This window comes from Branchiostoma floridae, chromosome 11 (assembly GCF_000003815.2).
Source record: "Branchiostoma floridae strain S238N-H82 chromosome 11, Bfl_VNyyK, whole genome shotgun sequence".
NCBI lineage: Eukaryota > Metazoa > Chordata > Leptocardii > Amphioxiformes > Branchiostomatidae > Branchiostoma > Branchiostoma floridae.
In genome coordinates this window covers 13,167,865-13,187,537 of record NC_049989.1, presented here as the reverse complement: position 1 = coordinate 13,187,537, position 19,673 = coordinate 13,167,865, and the positions used below count along the sequence as shown (strand labels likewise).

The 19,673-nt window shown below is 42.9% G+C and overlaps 3 protein-coding genes across 5 annotated transcripts in view; 2 read left to right on the top strand and 1 right to left on the bottom strand.

Moving 5' to 3' along the window:
- The window catches only part of LOC118426514 (coiled-coil domain-containing protein 157-like), a 1,184,186-nt gene that overhangs the window by 722,524 nt on the left and 441,989 nt on the right, over positions 1-19,673 (top strand). The window lies entirely within an intron of this gene.
- Positions 5,988-14,271, top strand: LOC118426521 (carboxypeptidase N subunit 2-like). Of its 2 annotated transcripts, none has more exons than XM_035835980.1 (3): positions 5,988-6,167; positions 10,422-11,664; positions 11,851-14,271. In XM_035835980.1, the coding sequence occupies exons 2-3, from the start codon at positions 10,435-10,437 to the stop codon at positions 12,619-12,621; spliced, it is 2,001 nt and encodes a 666-aa protein (XP_035691873.1). In that variant the 5' UTR covers positions 5,988-6,167; positions 10,422-10,434; the 3' UTR covers positions 12,622-14,271. The 2 variants fall into 2 exon arrangements, with proteins under 2 accessions (XP_035691873.1, XP_035691872.1); XM_035835979.1 differs by lacking the exon at positions 5,988-6,167 and adding an exon at positions 6,573-6,760.
- LOC118426562 lies at positions 15,153-19,122 on the bottom strand. Its single transcript, XM_035836056.1, has 4 exons — positions 18,979-19,122; positions 17,545-17,654; positions 16,403-16,462; positions 15,153-16,167 (listed from the first exon to the last, which is right to left on the bottom strand). Exons 1-4 carry the CDS (start codon positions 19,105-19,107, stop codon positions 16,029-16,031), a joined length of 438 nt encoding a protein of 145 aa, XP_035691949.1. The 5' UTR covers positions 19,108-19,122; the 3' UTR covers positions 15,153-16,028.

Below are 19,673 nucleotides of genomic sequence, written 5' to 3'. Positions count from 1 at the left end.
AATAGAGATCGACAGCTTTTAAGTGAAGGTACATGTTATGTCTCTGCAGCTATTACTTAATTCACCCAGATGCATGGATTAATGTATTACTTTTGTCTGTGAGTTTGTTTGCTTCTTTCTCTCCCCCACCTGCCTCTCTGCCTCATGATATCGATACGTCATCCCTCTCTCTCTCTCCTACACTTTCTATCTCCCTCTATCTCTGCTTATAGTGGCTATACATCCCCTCTCTCATCTTTTCCCTCTCTCTTTCTCTCTCTCCAACTGTTTCCGAAGTGCAGTGCAGTTCTGTGTGTTCTACTAGGAGGCGTTTAGCGTCTGACCGTGGGGTGATCGAAGCTTGCCATCTCTGATCTATTGTTTCTTCAGACATTGTTATGATATCGGCAACATGTACAACGTCTGCCCCCTGGGGTGTGATATGACATAGCACACCAGTCATAACACCGAGGTCTTATTTCAAACATACAGTATATCTGTCGAACTTGACCTGATCTTTTTGCTCTGCTGACCTTTCTTACATATTGTGCTTCACGTCACCTGTTAGGGGATGTCAAGACTTATTTTTGTGCTATATTAAGGTTTTGATAGACAACATAAAACCAAAGTGACCTACACTTGAGGTCTGTGTTGTGTTGGTAGAGTAGCTTACGGTACTGCATACTTCGGTCAGTGTTGTGTGGTTGCCATCGAAGAGTCAGAATGCCTAGTAGTAGGTTACGTTACGTAACGAATTTGGAGTTTTTTTTTTTACATGATACTCTTTCGAAAGGTCATACTTCTACCTGTACGTGGTTTCAGTCTATTCTACGATTTGTTGTATTGAAATAGATGTTCTAAACCCGTGTTTGTAAAACTCTCAGCATTGGATGCCAAGCCCCCTCCCCTCCCTTTCTCTTTCATCGCTAGTTTCCCTTCTCCTCTCTCAACGGCAAAAATATATTTACGGAACTGTTTGTATCTCTTGCATATTCATGTCGTACGATGTCCCTTCGCTCGGCAAATAAAGCTAAGGAAATCGGTGAAATGTTGTGACTGACCTGGATTTAGTTACGGGGAGGGCACTGGAGGTGATTGAACAGACTGCGACACAGCAGAGGCGGGTCAGAGCCTGTAAACCCGATATGCTGTGCCAACAAAATATTACTAATTTTAGCTTCAGGATCCTGGGCTCGAGAGTGATCACGTGACCCGTGGAGCATCGTCGAAAATGGTCGAAGTGGCCGACACTGTCACATCAATACAGATGAATACATGATTACATAAGAGTAAGTTTGATACCAATGGACTTTTTGTAATTCGTATTTTATAGGCTTTTCGGTCAAGTATGATGATCCTATACAAGTCGGCCAAAGTTGAAATACATTTATCGAGATTTACCCCCATTTTGACATACCAGGTAATAGGGGTGGGTACCGGTACACCGGTTTTTCGTATTGGACCGGTCCAGAAAAACCGGACCTGAAAAAATTCGGTAGACCAGATGTTGGACCTATTGGAAAATGAACAGATTATATGATCAGGCTCTCATAGGTGTGAGGGCTCTTTGACACTCGAGACGTGTCTCTCCTCAAACACAGGACCTTCGTTTAACGTCCTTTCCGATGGGCGTTCCTAACCATAGCTAGGTAACCTGAGTGAAGTGACGTTTTGTAAATTTCCTCTCTCAAAGGTGTAATGTGGGCATCGGGCATGACACGAGATAGCAAAACCGGAAGTTGCGCTGCAGTACCAAAGCAAGGGAAGCCGCTAGGAAGCCCAAAATCTAATCATTTCTATCTTTCATCACATCCTACCAATACCATCCTCCTAACGCCCGGTCCCCAATGGCATACACAAGGCGTTTTGACACGACTGTGGTCCCTCTGCATATAGGAGAATGACCAATACAACAAGTATGAAACAAATCTACTAGTACCCAGTTATTATCTTGTTGACAGACACACACGCACACAAACAAACGCTAGCAAAAATATAACATCCATGAAAATATTCATGTAACAGGTAACGAAACTGATAGCCTAGTGTGTTTCAGGATCAGCCCTGCGGAGCTAATCTCCAAGCAGACCCTACAATGGCATAAGATAGTACCAAAATGGCCAAGGAGTGTAGTCAGCCAAAATGTGTCCATTTGCCTTGTGGCGAAACACACTCCTAAGCCGGCAGTCCTCTGCCAGCTTTTAATGCTATCTTATGCTACCGTAGGTCCTGCTTGGAGATTACTGCGGATTGACAACAAGGCCTGGTTGTTGACCGTGACGATACCCCAGTGTGAAGACGTGACTGTGCGGGGCAGCCGTCATTTGCAGTGTCGTAACCTTGGTCGGCAGATATGCCAAGTATGACCACAACATTGACTCACAGATCACAACAACAAGTGCAGGCGATGTGCATTGGTATAGAGGGTAGGGAGGAGGATGCCTGGCGAAAATAAGTAAAGTAAAGTCGATCTGAGGCCGAAGAAGTAGTACTAGTTTTTGTCAGCCAGGCCTCCCAACGGTATCAAAGTAAAAGTAACTTCTTCCCTACAAAGTTTACCTAAAGGTGGGTTCACACGTGGGTATATATTCAAGACCGTATGAGGTCCGCATGGAAGTCTTAGCCCCTACCAGGTAAAATAATAGAAATTGGACAATTATAGACGGATAACATGTCAGCTGAGTTCGCTGGTAGCGAACCATACTCATCGTACAGTTAAGACTAGTAACTCCTCTGGTATGTTATGGTATGAGGAATTTCTACTATTTTTCTAGCGTCCTGTGAAGCCTGGAAGAGGCTAAGAACTTCATACAGAACTCATACGGACCGAACATATACGCACGTGTGACGCAAAAGAAAACTACGCAACTCATAAGGGACCATAAGGACCTGAATATTATAGACGAGCGAACGGGCCCTAAGGTGTTCTCCACCTAGTATTTACTTACGGCCGCCACACCCATTTCAGATGTGACAACACGGCCCAGCGTGTTGTCCACCCAGTAGGGCGTTGCCGGGGTGTTTTTGGTCATGTTTGATGTTTGGGCATGACCGTCTGTTTTTGTAAGACACCTGAGGGGGTCCTGGGCAACCTGATGGGGTCTTCAAGGACATAACAATGCGATATGTCTGGCCACCTGAAATAACCGGTACCCCCCTAGCTCGGTGCTTGTCGTATATTACTCTTAATTTCTAATTTCATATATTGACGGTTCAGTGTCTTCCATCTTTTTTGATTGTGTACGTAAAACTCGGAGGAGGATTTTTGTACCAGTTGTTTTGCAGTTTTTTTAGTTGCCCCTTTAAATGTGCCCGTTAAGTATTTTGCCAGTCGCCCATGTAGTTGTGTCAACCTGCCTTGTTATTCCGCCACCCTTCAGGGAAGGATGGTAAACAACTTAAGAACACAGACCTGAGTCTTGTGTAAAACAACGGCTCTTTCTTACAGGTAATGTTATATATAAGGCCTTAAGGCTTAGCGAAGAACGGAAATTCGTGTTGACGTTTCAAATTTACTTGAGCTCAATTCAAATTTTAAAACCCTACGCACCTGTCTTTCGAATAGAATACAAGAGCAAAGAAAAACAACAACAAAAATTCTTGTTGATTTTTCACAGACTACTCGATTCCAATTTTAAATTTTACCTGCATTAATTTAATAGAGATCCAAATTAAGTATGTAGAGTAACAACGACAACAACAAAAAACAAAACAAAAAACATGTGAAGTTCGGATGCGTGTTTGGCTGCAGTCGTCCTAACAAGTAAGGAAGTTTTTTGTTTTATTTCTAAATCTCGGAAACTAACGTTACAAACACTTTTCATCCACAGATTTCCAGTGATTTCAGCTGCAGGCTCTGTCTCTCGGAACCCGCATTCTCACCTGAATTAATCATTGCATTACACGGCCTAAAGAGCTCATAATACCAGCACCGCAGCCTAATGTGTCCTTGTTGCCCCGAGAAGTAAATAAACAATGTGTCGTCACGTCCGCCACTGTGAATGAATAGGCACATTCACTGGGTGCGAGATTACAAGTCGTTAGTCAGACAAAAGCAGTACACCTGTAGGGCCTTGTAGCCTTGCTACCGGCCACACAAGGTATGCGTACCCATGCGTATACCTGGTACAACCTCAGAAACTTCAACAGCACAGTCAGCCAGTGCGCTCGAAAAAAAAGTCCTAGTAGATCTAACGTTGCCATGAAATGCCCAATGCTATACATTTACTTTTCACAAACAGAATGAAGGTTTGACTATCGACGATATATAGGTTTATCCGAGATCAAGGAAGTTAAACTAAATACCGATAACGTAAGAAATAGCTACGGTTGAAATGTCATCGTTAAAAAAACACCTCGATATCTAGAGGTGGAGCTGAGTTCAGTGTGAATGGTAGGCGTTTCCAATCAACAATGTAAATTTGTTCATCAAACACATTCGTAAGGGCGTGCAAACATTACTACAATACTGTTTGGACAAACAGTCAACCGGCGTTCCAAAAATACCAGCACTAACGTTTTAATTACGTCCGACCGTTGTTAATACGTCAATCAGTCAGTTAACATATAAAATTTTCCTGATCATGCACTAGATTTGAAGAAAGTAAGATCACAAATTCAAATAGGAAACTGCCGCAGTTTTCAATAGAAAATGCTAGCCCAATACCATTTTCATTGACCCCTTAAAAACTATAACGTTATGAAGCTGATATTAAATGCTCATCACAACTGTACAGACCAATATCTTTATCATCACATCGAAATGACATCACGCATTTGCCGCATTGTACGTCATATCGTCCGATTGTCAGACTCCGGGAGTGGAGATTCCGGCGGCGATGACATCATAACAAAAATATTAATCTCGTTAGCCAAACCACCAATCACAGGCATACATTACCTGTCCCATGGGTTTGGGGTTCTATTTTTTATCATGGTCTCTGGTCCGTTAACAATACCCATAATGTTATGCACGAGCAGCAGGTGCACTTGTGTCCACACAGACTAGGTATTCATTTTTTCAACGGTGTCGACTTCGAGACAGAACTCTGACTGTACCAACACAAAAGCGGAGTATGAATGCAAACGATAATACATGCCAAACTGTGTGTCCTCGCCACGTTATATACCATAAATTGTGATCTATGAGACCTTTTACATGACACGAGGAACCTATATTGCAGTTCCCTCCTAGTCGTACGATCGGAGTCGCCCTATGGGAGCACGGGGAGCCTTATATGGACTGATGAGACGGTTACATATACATATTCAGAGCACCGAATCACATCCACTTGAAAAGGATGGGTTAATCTATGGCTTCCTATTCCCCAGTGACACTTTCACCTCAGGTTTTTTTCTGCAACTCCCATGTGCAGTCTAGTGAATGGGTTTTGATATGGTGAAATACTTTCCTGTGGGAAATAGCCCCTCTGTATACATTACACCGTGACAGGTGCATTTCCAGACTATATTAGAGTTTAGGTATGTGTGTGTCACGGTGTATGCCATTTAGCAGCATTGTTCAGTAGCTAGTAACGGCCTTCAGGAGCCCTTCTATAAAATTCGAATTAAATCTGCTGATGTTTTAAAAGATATTATGATTACGTATGATTGAATCCAATACATATTTCATACCCTACCTATGCATATGTTTACTGAGTTTGGGCACGGAGAAAAGTAATATAACGTTAACGTTGTACGAAAAATGATAGTCAAGTCAGTGCGCCGAGAAACTAGGCGCACAAATTATGTAACGATAAAATGCACGAACATTTTCACACATACACCCTTCTAGAATAGACTTCCCTGATCTAATAGCCCAATTTGCCCCTGCCATGTTTCCATCGTAGCCAACGCCCAGGAAATTCTAATTTGGACCTCCGAAGAGGCCTGATGACGAGACTACCCACCCGGGAAGTGAGTGTTACCCGCCACGTAATGACGTCACTCGCGCATATGGGGTGATGCCAGCCAACCAATCAGCGCGCGGCGCTACCCGGTAAATAAATTCAAAACCTGGAGGTTGCCAGGCCCGGAATTGAAGGTGTTTCCTCCACATGTCATCCATTCAAACAACCAGAAAGTCGTCTACGGACAGGTGTTGAAAATAAGGAGCACCAATTCTGACTGATAACTGCGAACAGTGAAGTCGTGTCTTTATCTCAACTTTGTAACCAGCCAAGTTTAAGGTTAGTGTGACATTATTTTATGGAAAAACTTTGTCATTGTAAAATACAGTGTACGAGTGTGAGATTCTGTTCTATGTAGCATTCCATTGGAATTTGTACACAAGGTTTGTTTACAATTTTTCTACACAAAATGCCATAATTTTCCACCACATCATCACCTCTTCACATCCTTCTTATACTTTACGCTTTGCCGTGAATAACTATTTTTGTGAAATTTTTTTTTATTATTTTACACGAAATAAATTTCCCAAATTTTTAGTATTTCATTCCTTTCTAGTCTGAAATGTAGAAAAATCCGACCATCCCCCTTTTCCAGACAATAATATATTCTGTCTAAGGTCGCTTATTATTAATGAGGAAAGCCCAGCGGGTATGATTTGGTATGTCGGATGATGCCGAGACAACCAATGAGTGCCCAGCATTGGCTTGTAAGCCGGGCAGTGAGAAGGCGTGTCGACCAGTTGTCAATACAAAATCGGACGAGAGATCCCCAATTTCAGTTCTCCAGCCATAGCAGAAGCACATCTTTGTAGAATTATCGTCTGAAAAGGGATTTCCCCCACTGAACAATTTTCCAGCGGTAGAAATTCAAGGTAGGTTTTGATTTTTTTTCGATGTACTGTACTATAAGCCGGGTGTGTACTACACGTGGGTTTTCGGCACCCGTACAACTGCATAATGCCAGACCTGGCGCTGTTGTGGTTTAGCGATCGACGCCCAACCCGAAGAGAAAATGCTCGTTATTTGACCCAAGCGATCCGATTTTATTGCGACAAGAAGATGGTTTAGTGTTGATATGAGTCGATGTTTATATTTGCTACGTATTCCTGTTTTTGTACGGTTTTATTTTATTGTAAATGCCAAAAACATGGCTTCGTGTTTTTGGTCTACACAAATGCAAATCGCCAACCGGCGTTTTCATTTGAATTTTTCCTGAAATCATTTCAGGTTATATCGCTCCCAAAAATCAAAATAAATCATAATTGTGACCATATAGACCGTAGAAAAATATTTTTTCCATGATATGTACCCGAATCTTCCTCAAATTCGACACCGGATCTTTGCAAATACCGGAAAGGTGTAGAATCGGGGGCAGCCGACAACGCCTTATTAGTGATTCACTCTGTGTACATGGGAAGTCTGGTAGAGTGGCGTGATCGCAGCGTGCTCGCATTGCATTTTGCATGAATAATCACATTGTAAATGGAAGCCTTTCACTTTGTACCTTCCATGATCGTTTTTTTTTTTTCCTTCGCGAAAACTGACAGATTTTTCTTGTTTATCTTGATCCTTAACAATTATCCCCGCCCTTTAAATTCCACAAATTCTGGTTGTTTACCGTGATGAACGCTTGGCTTCGCGCTCTGTCATTGGTGTTTGGGGCAGTGTTTGTCTCCATGTGAGCCGATCCTTTCACACGAGGGCTCGTTGAGTCAGTAGACACAAAAAAGGGCTACGGGGTCTTGTTACAACGGCTGAATAGTGCCGAGTTGTTTTCTATTGTGTTGGCTACTAAAGGGACTAACGAACTCGTGTGATATTTTTTGTACATTTTCTCTTCTTCTAAGCCACCCAAATCAAAATCATACGCTCGCACAGAAAACGTGATTTTTAAGTAAATTTATCGCCAACGCGTAAAAAAAACGGATTCCTGTGGCTCTTTCTGAAGAAAGGACTGTTAGTACTTGGTGACCTCGGTTTCCTGACTTGTTGCGTTTGGAAACAGATCGTATGTCTTCCTCAGACATTGAGAATTCCAGAAATTCCTTCCAGCCCACTTGCTGCAAGCTTGCCCTGCGGGAAACAAGCACCGCGAAACGTGCCAACGTTTTTACCTGAACGCTGTAGTACGTTACACGTTTTGGCGCGTATTTTTCACTTTCCCTTGAGCCACTCCCCGCCTTATTCAAACATTTCCACACCTTTTCAATAGCCTTGTGACGATAACGCATTGTTTGTTGATAGCGTTTGTGTGTGGCTTCATAGGCTCGCACTACAGCTGAACTTTTCACCCTACCCCGCCCCCTGTCAAATATTACATTCATTCGTCACTCTTTACACATACCTCTACGATCACTATCCAAACCAACGCTTAGAAAATAAACGCCTTTTTTCCCGTTACGAAAAAAATACTCGGAAAAGAAAAACGTTTGCGAAGGGAGAGTGCAAACATGAATTATCAGTTAGTTGTTTGATAACAGTGAGGCTAAGGGGGTGTGTCAGTGATAAGAAGTATGTCATGCCCGAGCTCGCGTCCGTCTCCCTTAGCGACCTATCAGCGCCCCGGAAAAATCGAACCACTTTCTCATTTGAGGGCAGCGCAACGCAACCGAATCTTATTCATTTTACTTGCGCTACGTGTGAAATATTCCCAGATAGATTTGAATCGAAAGCACGGATATATTGAGGGTGGGAAAGGGGGTCACAAAAAATTAAGGGGAAAGAATTCAAATACAATTCAATCTCTACAACTGGATTAAAAAAACGGATATTAGTACTTACTTCCGGAAGAAACCGTTTTTTATCCAGTTGTAGAGATTGAATTGTATTTGAATATTGCTTACCTGGATGTCAAACCTTCAAAAACGTAAGGGGAAAGAATGTTAGTGCAGATTTCCCCAGACTATTGTATTGTTGTTCTTTGCGTTTTGCCGCCGTCTTCATTTTCCAGTTCGCTGCCTCCAAAGCGTATTACTATAAGGTACCTGAATTTTAAACCAAACTCTACATGAAAACATAAAACGGTTCTTGGGGAACACAAAACCAATGTTTAAAAGAAAAGATGTGTATGAAAACAAATGTCAATACCAGAGTCTACTTCTAATTATTATTATAAACTAGATTTTTCTCCCAAAAAAAAACCCTGCATTTTGGTCGAGTTTAGGAGGCATCTGTCCGCACTATTTCCAGAATTCATAGCTTTGTATTAGAACTGAAGCGTTCTTTTCCAAAGAAAAATCATTTAGATCTAATTATGTCACGAAATATAAACAAAAGAAGCCCCTGCTGGCAGTGTTATTTTAAGAAAGCTTCGTGTGGGTCATTGTCCGTATCACCTTTCACAAACTGAAGAAGCGCTAGTTTGAAAATCCATCCATCTATAAAAAAAATTGAGAGCTACATAGTAGGTTTAACATAACCAGATAACATGGAGTAAATGACTAAACAAAACCGACAATCAGAAAAAATCACATTCTTTCACCTCAACATCTGCTTGGAGATTAGCATGACGAAAAGCCTTCGTTCCACTGAATTCTTCACATTTTTGTTTCGGTGTCTCCTTCAACCCTTCAACCGAAGAAAGAAACGCAAGCTTGTTTGGGTTGATCTTGGAGAAGTTGAGATATTCCTTTGACATGTTTGGGGGACAAACTCAGTTGAAGGCCACTTTTGCTTTACGTCGCCGACCATGGCGTGAGTTCTTATGATAGTTCTCAATATGACGGCACATTCCAATATGATGTCACCTCTCAGAGTTACGTGTTATCTTCACAGAAGGAACAGTTTAGTTAGATTCTGACGTTATTCCTTCCAGCTGTCAAAGTCAGTTGAAACATTCCAAGCGAAGACACCAGCAGCGCTGTATTGTTTATTGTACCATCGCATGTGTGGCAATCGCCATCCCAAGGGCACTGGTGTCAACAGCTGCGTCTCTCCACCGAAAATTAAAACCCTGAATGGCTTTTAAAATTTGAATATTCAACCTCTGTGCAAACCCCTCGTCATAAGTAGAACGTCATAAGTGGCCAATGCAGAAGAATCTGTCGTGGGTGTGGGATAGCGTTGCGGTAATTTTTGTAAAAGCCCTCCCGGTCGGTGTGAATTTCAATGAATCCACTTTAAGATGATAAGATCGAAGAGGCGTTTGGTTGTTTTTCAATCAAATATTTACACGCCTTATCTTACCCAAGAGCCACTCACCACCGACCGAAAGCGATTGCATGGCCCATGTTATGATTATAAATTCATGTTTTGGAGGGCCGACTGTCAGAAAAGCAGAGCCTGTCACAGAATTATAATGGCTTTCTTCTCGCTGTCTTCTAATAGAAAATCCTTGAAGATATTGATTAAACCGGAAAATGGTATAAACAGTTATAACTTATACACATTACAAACACGCACAAAAATGTTACACAGCTGTCAAAAAATTGTATTCCTTCCTTTTCCATTCATTTTTTTGGTTGTCCATATAAAAATGTCCATATGTATGCCCCACGATTGCTATATACTTATGTCTCCTTTTTCTCTTTCCAGAACTTGTTGCAGAATGAATCCCCGACTAGTTGCATCCCTCCTGATGGTCTGTGTGACCGTGACGGTGTGGTGTCCCCAGTCCGTGTCCGCCGTACACGCCTGCACGTCCGACGGAGACTCGGCCAAGTGCGAGTGTCCCCACCAGTTCGGAACCATCGACTGTAGCGACAAAAGTCTGACTGAAGTCCCCGACCAAGTCCCTTCGACCGCCGGCTACCTCGACCTCAGCTTCAACGCCATCTCCACTCTCCGTACGAACCAGTTCGCCCGCGGTAACTTCACCCGCATGTGGGGGCTACAGCTGGGCAACAACCAGATCGCTTCGGTGGAGGACGGCGCCTTCAACAACATCGGCGACCTGAACCACCTGCGTCTGGACAACAACCAGATGACGGTGGTCACAGCCGGTATGTTCCAGGGCCTGGGTACCGTCACCCACCTGTCTATGGACTACAACCAGATCCACACCATCGAAGAAGGCGCGTTTGCCGTCTTCGAGAAGCTGTACGTCCTCAGCATCCAGGGCAACCAGCTGGCGACGTTGACGGCTACGATGTTCCAGGGCGTCACCCTGCCCGAGTACGGCTCCCAGTTCAACTTCCGTTACAACCGCATCGACACCATCCAGAGCGGCGCGCTGGCATCCCTGCGGAGTCTGGAGGAACTGCACCTCACGGGAAACAAGCTGCAGACCGTCGAGGAAGGCTCGTTGGACGGCTTGAACAACTTGGAGTCCCTGTACATCAGCGAGAACCCCCTCCAGACCATCAAGGAGAACAGCCTGAAGGACCTGAAGAAGGTCCGTAGCCTCAGCATCCAGTTCACCAACATGACAAAGCTTGAGGCCAACGCGTTTGCAGGCATGGAGAGCCTGGAGTCACTAGATCTCCAACACAACAAGATTGACGACGTCGCCCCCAACACTCTCCAGGCCGTCCCTACCCTCAAGGTCCTCACCCTGCGTTACAACAACCTGACGGCCGTCAAGAGTGGAGTCTTCCAGAATGCCCCTCACCTGCAGCAGCTGGACCTGTCCCACAACCCCATCAGCCAGGTGGAACGTAACAGCTTCCGGGCGCTCCCGACTCTCTCCACCCTTCACCTGGACCACACCCAGCTGTCCGCCATCGACCCAGAGGCCTTCGTTGGAGGAGACTTCGGCAGCGTCTACATCGACCTGTCCTACAACAAGATGACCACCATGCCTGTCCCCGTGTGCCGCGAGCTCTTGAACCTCGGCCAGGTACGTTAGAAAGACTTCTTGTTCTTCAATTATCTTTCTTGTAGCGCCATCTGCAAGCTGTATCTTGCAAAAAATATTTTACCTTTTTTAAAGACAAGACTTTGTGATTCCAAATTCAATGTTGAGTAGTTATCATTAAAAGCTGAAATGTATGCTGATAGACGATCTCTCTTGTGTTCCCCTTAGGTTGATCTGCACGGCAACCCCTTCAGCTGCGACTGCCGGATGACGGAATTGTTGAGCGGATGCCGCAGGCTCGTCACCGGTCTGAACTCCCAGGTCCAGTGCCACGGACCCCAGCCCCTCGCCGGCCGGCCTATGAAAGACGTCACCGCCGATCTTCTCGTCTGCAGCCCTCCCAGCATCACCGAGGCCCACAACATGGCCAAGACCACCGTTGGAGACGTCTTCGCTCTGCCCTGCGGCTCTACCGGTTCTCCTCAGCCGATCGTCGAGTGGACCCTGCCCTCCAGCATGAAGCTGCGACAAGGCGAGCAGAGCGAGCGGTTCTCCGTCGGCACCGACGGCACCCTGACCATCAACACGGTGGTGGCAGCCGACGGCGGCTCCTACAAGTGCACGGCCATGAACACTGAAGGGTCCGAGCTTGCCATCTCCCGTCTGGAAGTCTCCATGTCTGGTGACTCCCCCTCTGCTCCTGAAGGCAACTCCACAGCGATCCATCTCCCAGAAGAGCCGTCCAACCCGATCCAGCTCGCCCTGGTCGTCACCCTGTGCGTGATTCTCGGCGTACTGTTGGTCCTGCAGACCGTGTACGTGTGGCTGTGGCGCGAGCGCAGGCGGTGCCGCAGCCAGAAGGCGCGCACCAACGACGTCGACCGCCGGGGCCTCATTCCTCTGGCCGACGCCAACCAGCTCGAGGACGGTAGGCTAGTATACACGGACACAAACGGTGACATAGCGTACACACCCAGAGGAAAGGACTCCGCCGCGTGATACGTCACCGTAGCTAGGTCTTAGATAGCGCTTTTTTCTGTAAATTAAGAAAAAAAAAGGGGAAAAATTGTTATTTAATTTGTACCTGTGGAATTTGTTGTATCACAATGCAAATGCAATGACTTGTTTTGTTTTTGTCACTATCATACACGAGCAAGAACTGTTAGCGGGAGCTGTCTATAGAGTCGTGGAGCTTTGGAAGTGATATTTTTAAAATCCTTGTCACTGCCTTGTATATACAGATGATTTAATATGGCAGCTTGCACTTGTGCTGCTTCTCAACATAACTAATTAATCTATGGGCTACAAAGAAAAATGTTAATTCTTTCTTGTACCCAGAGAATTCTTTATGATCGCCTGACTTTCAGAAAAAAAGAGCGTCTCAATTTTGTACATATTTTCTGTAAATTATGTGACATAGTTTAGTTAGTGAGTCAATCTTTGCCATTGTTATAGTAAGATTACTAAATTAAGTTTTCCTCTCCTTTGAAAGAGCTGACATATGTTGCCTGGTCTTATTTCTCATGTTGAAAAAGCGTAGGAGGACCCTTTATCATAAAAAAACTTGCATAATATTGAACATTCCTTGGCATTTTACTGTATAATAATGCAGTTTTGAGCATAACTGATGTAACAACAAGCAGCAACATGGCCAGCTCTCTTCATTGTATGCACTTTGTCAAAGGCAGCTGTTGAAGGTCTAGAGTGGCTGGGTGGGACGTTTCTATGTTCGATGGTGTTTAAAATTGTGCTTTATAGCACAACTGTACATGGGGAGAACAAAGAAAGGAACAATTGATTATCGAGAATGGAAGATATATAACGATGGGTAAAATGAGAAGCAGTGAAAACAAATACCAGTGAAAGACATCAATGCAGTAATACAGAATCAAATGTGTATTAAGACAGGAAATGTGTGAGAGATACACTTGTACATTGAAGAAGATACTTTGGGCCTCACCTCAAGTACATGAAGTAAGCCAACCATGTTGTGATGTTTTAACTGGTTTATTTAAATTTGGGTACACTTTTGTTACATTTTGCAGTATGGGAGGAATTGTTGTGATGCACCATTCACTTTTCTGTTTTACTTGTATGAGCTGAGAGTTTTCCATTTGTTGCAACTTTTTCTAGGTCGAAGTGGAGCTTTTTTTGCAATGCAATACAAAATGTACATCTATTTTTTTTGCTTGAATGTGTATGTTTTTATGCTTGTATCTTATTCTTAATGAGTTTGTCAAACATGACCACACTACAACTGTATTTTTTTGAGTGGAAAATATTTGGAACATGTTATTGTTTTCAATATTGGCAATGTTTGACATAATTGAGTCAGGTATATGTTCAGCTTTGGAGCACTTGTATATGATATATTATCATGACACAACTTGTAAATAGATGTTAGGTGGCATTAGAGAGTCTTCAATGTTCGTGCACTGTTGCGTTTCAGTGCAATATAAAATCTCAAACTTATGTTGCTCAGAATATGCTACTTTGTGAATATGTTTGTTGTTTGTATAATTTATTTATAATGGACTTTACTAAATATGAATGAAAAATGAAGCTTCTTGTGGTCCACTGTAAAGTGAGTAAAAACAGCAGCTTTTGCTATATTAGCATTTTTGTAGAAAAATAAACAATTGAAAATGACTCTTTTGTTTGTCTTTTTATGACTGTCAAATACTGAGTAAAAGTATGGATGTGGAGAGATGTGTGCATGTACAGCACTGCTGGCCCAAGACTGTACTGAAAGAATGACACAAATGATGAATTCGTTTGTTTCGCGTAACTAGTAAACATGGCAGTTTTGTACAGAAGATAAAGGCTTTGTATGATGACTGTAAGGTCAAATCACACTGGGAAGGACCCTACTGTTTTTGATAAGTGTGGTGGGTTCTTTAAAATCCTTGAGTCGTGGCTCACCAAAACTAGGTATGCTAAGCATTCTGATGAGGTCATACCAAAGTCTTGAAAAATGGAACATAGTGATTTCTCTGCCATGTATGAGAAAGAATATGGGAGCTGAACATCACCAGCAAGTGGGCTTGCCCCCCTCTGTAGAGGCCATGTATGGCCCGAGGGCCATAAAAGTGAGATGGGCACTGCCCCTTTGCACCGAAATGTATGGTAAAAATTTTAGGAAAAGGTAAAACATGGGTTATCTTACATGCAGAGGTTCAATGTTTGTGGATAAAGCCTAAAGCGAATACGGGGTCACTGGCTTTAATGTCCCCCAGCCCCCATAGCATGCAGGTTACATTTGTATCTGGGGCCTTTTTTGGCTCATAATAGTACGGGGCCAGTAATCAGCGACGGCCAGTGATCCAGTACAAAAAGAAATGGCCAGCAAAAGTGTATTATGAGCCAAAAAAGGCATGAGAGAGCCTGCTATGGAGGCTAACGTCCCCCTAGGAAAAATTGAAACTGAACCAGATGTGACAAGTAGCAGAGTGCACAGACCCCTACACCACACAGACACTAACTTTTCAACAGAATGTCTTTCATGAAAAAAAGACACCAACACACCATCATATTCTGCTGTTGCATTTTTACTTCTGGCACAATGATCGTTGACGACATGCTGAAATGTTCAGGGCGTCTAAATCATATGTTAAAATGATATGGCATAAAATTCGATAAAGTCTCTATGAACTGTACAGGGTCACCCCAACCTTTTGAAACTTGATACCTCAGCACCATGGATACTTTACCGCGCAATCCAAAAGTTTGGGAGACCTCGTATATTTTACATACCACATTTTTCACAGTCAATCCTATACCTACGTCAAAGGAATCTATCTACACAATGTATACGTATACACAAAACTAAAATTTCTTGTGTCCAGCAAGAATCAGCCAAATTTGAAACACACAGCACTCCTTCTGACTTCCAGTCTGATACAACCCTGGTATTCTCATTCTCAAAATATTGCATATTCAGTTCCATTTGATATAACATTTCTATACATCTAGACAATGCAATAAAATCACAAAATTTGCATAGCCATTAACATACTTTCAAAAGTAATTTTTCTTTTGGACAATGATCAATTTGTGTATAATTTGATTAAAAAATAGGTTTTGCCTCAAGATTTAGGTTTCTATTACTACAGCATTGGAGCTGACTAATGGCATGGCTAGGAGCGTACTTTCAGAATTCATACTTTCACCAAACCAGAAAATTTTTCATAAACATGTCTAGAAAACAACAATACAGATACAAAAGAAAAATGGCTGTAAAAACAATGTGTGTGTGATGATAATGAAAATAACAAGGTCAATGAAAATGATCTTTATAAGAATTCGATGGTTACTCCACTATGAAATCATGCAGCATTTTAGTCTATTTTCATGATATGTCAATCAGAAGGTCACATGACAGCATGGGACCAATCAGGGGTGAGCTGTCACTGTAGCACCTCCTTGCGAAGCCTGGACTTCTGAGCGGCTTGGACCCGTTTCCTTCTTTCCACATTTTTGTTTCCTAACGTTGATTTCAGGGCGGGTAGAGAAACCTTCTCTGTTTCCCTAAAGGCTGCCTCGGGCCTGCAAAAGCAATGAGTCCATAATTAGTTTAGGACAAGTCTGTTGTATGTAGTACACAACATTGTGGTAGGCATGAATATAAATATATTTATATAAAAAGTAACGCAATATGTACATTATACATGTACAAGCAAATTAATAAAAGTGGACAAAACTAGAGTAGGTGGGGATTGTTCTAAAGCTCCTTGAAAAAAACTTAAATTACACTTACATTACAAAGAAAAGTGGAACTTACAATTTTTTAGTTGGATTTTTCATGGGAACTTTTGGCAACTTGGCTACACTCTCCACTTCCCTGTGAAGAAGAAAGAAACAAGACACAACTTTTAAGATGCAAACAATGACATTGAAACAACCAATGCTATACCCATCATTTGATTGAGTAGCCATACTCCATCCAACAACTGTAATACATGAGAATACAGGAGACATCTAACCCTGTATACCTTTACTGTGTAATGAATCTGGAGTTTTCAGATGGCACAAAGTTTGCAGCAAACAATAAAGTTTCTCAGGCTCTATTTCATAATGATAATAGAAATGTTCAGTTTGATATATTTGTTAGAAGTAATTACAGCAGAACGTATTTTAATTTGTGAATCCACTGAAAACGTGTGTCTGTCCGATTGAGTTTACAGTTAGTATACAAATGAGAACATTGTTATGAGCCGATGGTAAGGCTACTGATGAATTGTAAAGAACTGGCCGCACACTGGACATTTTGAAGAGCTACATGGTTTCATTATTGTCTTTCCTCCAGGATTCTAGCACCAGAATGAGATAACAGGACTAGTCTACTTCTAAAATAGGGGGGGTTGAGTAGGAGGGATCACATGGTTCACGGTGGGTTCATAACAAACATACACATGTATATAATACAGACACAAAACTGCACAAGATGACCACTCTGAGGACTAAAAAAACCTGATCTATGTTGACATGAAGTGGTCAAAAAATTTCGAAGGGACCACCAAACAGTGGTCATATTGGTTGTTCTTATGTAGAGGTGGTCACTAGACCAGATTTGAGTGTACCACTTTCATTTTTATAACGCCTGGCGCGTTGGTACACCCCATCCCTCGATCTCGGAAGTTAAGCAACGCGCGGTCCGGATAGTACTTGGATGGGGGACCAACCAAGGACTGACCGGATTGCTGTAGCCTCACGAAGCTTTCCACGAAATCGTCTTCCGGGAGGGACGTAAAACGGGGGTCCCGTGCTCAAGGAGGTGTCTCGACCACGTTAATCAGCCTCATTACTCATAATTTGGGTACCTACTGGCTGGCAAAATACACTTGGTGATGAAATAACATGACTGAAATCATTGTCTTATCTAACGAATGTGTTAAAGCCATTTTGAAGAGAGAGAGAACTGACCCTTCACTGGACTTGTCGTCCGCCACATAGGCCTTAGCGAGGAGGTAGGCATCGGGGGTCCACTTGTGCGAGTACAGGACGTCCCTCAGGTCTGACTTCAGTCTCAGCAACTGGGAACAACACATCATCAATCTTTATTGTATTCTTTCATGCAAATAAATATAGAATACAACACGGTGTATTACGTATCACCCGAGGTGCCAGCCCGACCGCGGGAAGGATCGGCCGACGACGGCCAAAAGCCGGAGGGCGATCCGATCCGCGGGGGGGCTGGGACCGAGGGTGATGCGGAATACACCGTGTTGTATTTTATTTATGTCACACCTGCCTGAGAAAACACATATTTCTGTGCGAAATGCACCAGAAGTGGAGAAAATGTTGTGTCCTCGAACAAAAGATTGTAACAGCAGCAATTCTAACATCCCAATCCCATATTCGAATTTTCAACCGTGCTGTATTTGGCCCGTTCAAAATAGTTCGATTTACTCGAAGGAAGCCTGTGTGATACAACTTAGAACCCGTGTGATACGGAAAGCTATCACATGGTCCGGAACACCCGTATCAAACGTTTTCACGTCACAGGTATGACATAAAAATCATTATTTGTTTATTTGTAGCTTGTATCTCATACCTGGGCCGCAATAACATTTGATACAGGTCTTCCAGACCGGGTGACTTTTTATCACACTGGGTTCAACCAGAATAATTCAAACCCAGTTCGAGGGCACCAAGTGCGCCGTTGTTGATAACTTGATAATTAGATTCGGAATTGCTTGTTGGGTAGAATTTTTTTGTTTAAGGACAGCAAATTTCTCAACTTAAATGGCATTTCCATTGAAACCTGTGTTTTCTCAGGTGGGCATGACATGAACACAATACAACAATCTATTTTGCATCATCCTTAGTTAGGCCCAGCCCTCCCGCGGGTTGGGTTGGCCTTAGGGTGATCCTACTCACAGTCGGGCTGGGACCTTGGGCGATACTGAATACACCGTGTTGTATTCTATATGATGATGATGTATTCTATATGCATCAACTACATTATTGTGAAGTGAAGTGGGGTGATGTGTACTAGTATATCTAGGTGCTAGTGCTTCAGCTTGCTTTCAATAGGCACATCTGCTCATCCTCCTACGCAGGGACATCCAACAGCAAAACCACCTGTCTGGATGTACCCTGCTTTCTCAACCGTCACTCTTAGTTCCTGACTGCCCTGCTTATAAATATTAATGAGCTTACCCTTATATATGCAAGACTCCTTTTGTAAACTGAAAGGCCTATTTTCTGATTGGCTGACAGCTGGTTAGGGGGGGACGTCCACAGGAACTAAGAGTGACGGTTGAGAAAGCAGGGTACATCCAGACAGGCGGTTTTGCCGTTGGATGTCCCTGCATAGGAGGATGCATCTGCTTGGAGATTGCTGAAAGCTCTCACCTCGTGTGACTGTCTGTCACCCTTGTTCTGGAGATACTTGATGATGAGCTCACACTCTGCCAGGGTGGGGGGGCGCGGGGGCTGACCAGGGGCTGGAGGATCAAAATAAGATACTGTCAAATAATGCATTCAAGTTCTCAGGGATCAAATTTTATGGTAGTGGGAAAATGGAGCGTTCACTGTGGTTTTGAGTTCATGGTAGCACCATATACTGTAGTCACATACTGTAATGGAAAAATGTTCGTGGTGGTTTTGAGTTTGAACACTGCGAACATTTCAGCATTTACAGTACTTGCTCTGATATACATATATGAAAAAACTCCCAACTTTTGTAACTTTAATACAGTGCCTCACAGAAATTGGTCATACAGGAACAAGACTATGCTAAAGACACAAACAATATAATAAAGACTACAACAAATAACTGCACTACATAAAAAAGGACATTTTCATTGACTTTGGCCAAGTGGAAGAACACTTGAAAAATAACACTTGTGTAGAAGTAAAGCTTACAATTCTTTATATTGGGCAATAGAGATGACTATCAAATTCATAAACCTGAAACCTTTCCTTCTATGCTTAGTGTAGTACCTGCACAATGGTTGTTAAGAATAGCATTTGTCATCTTTTCTTGACCTGTCACATCTAACCCAGTAACCTTTGCACATCTAAGATGCAAGCATTACTTAAGCTAT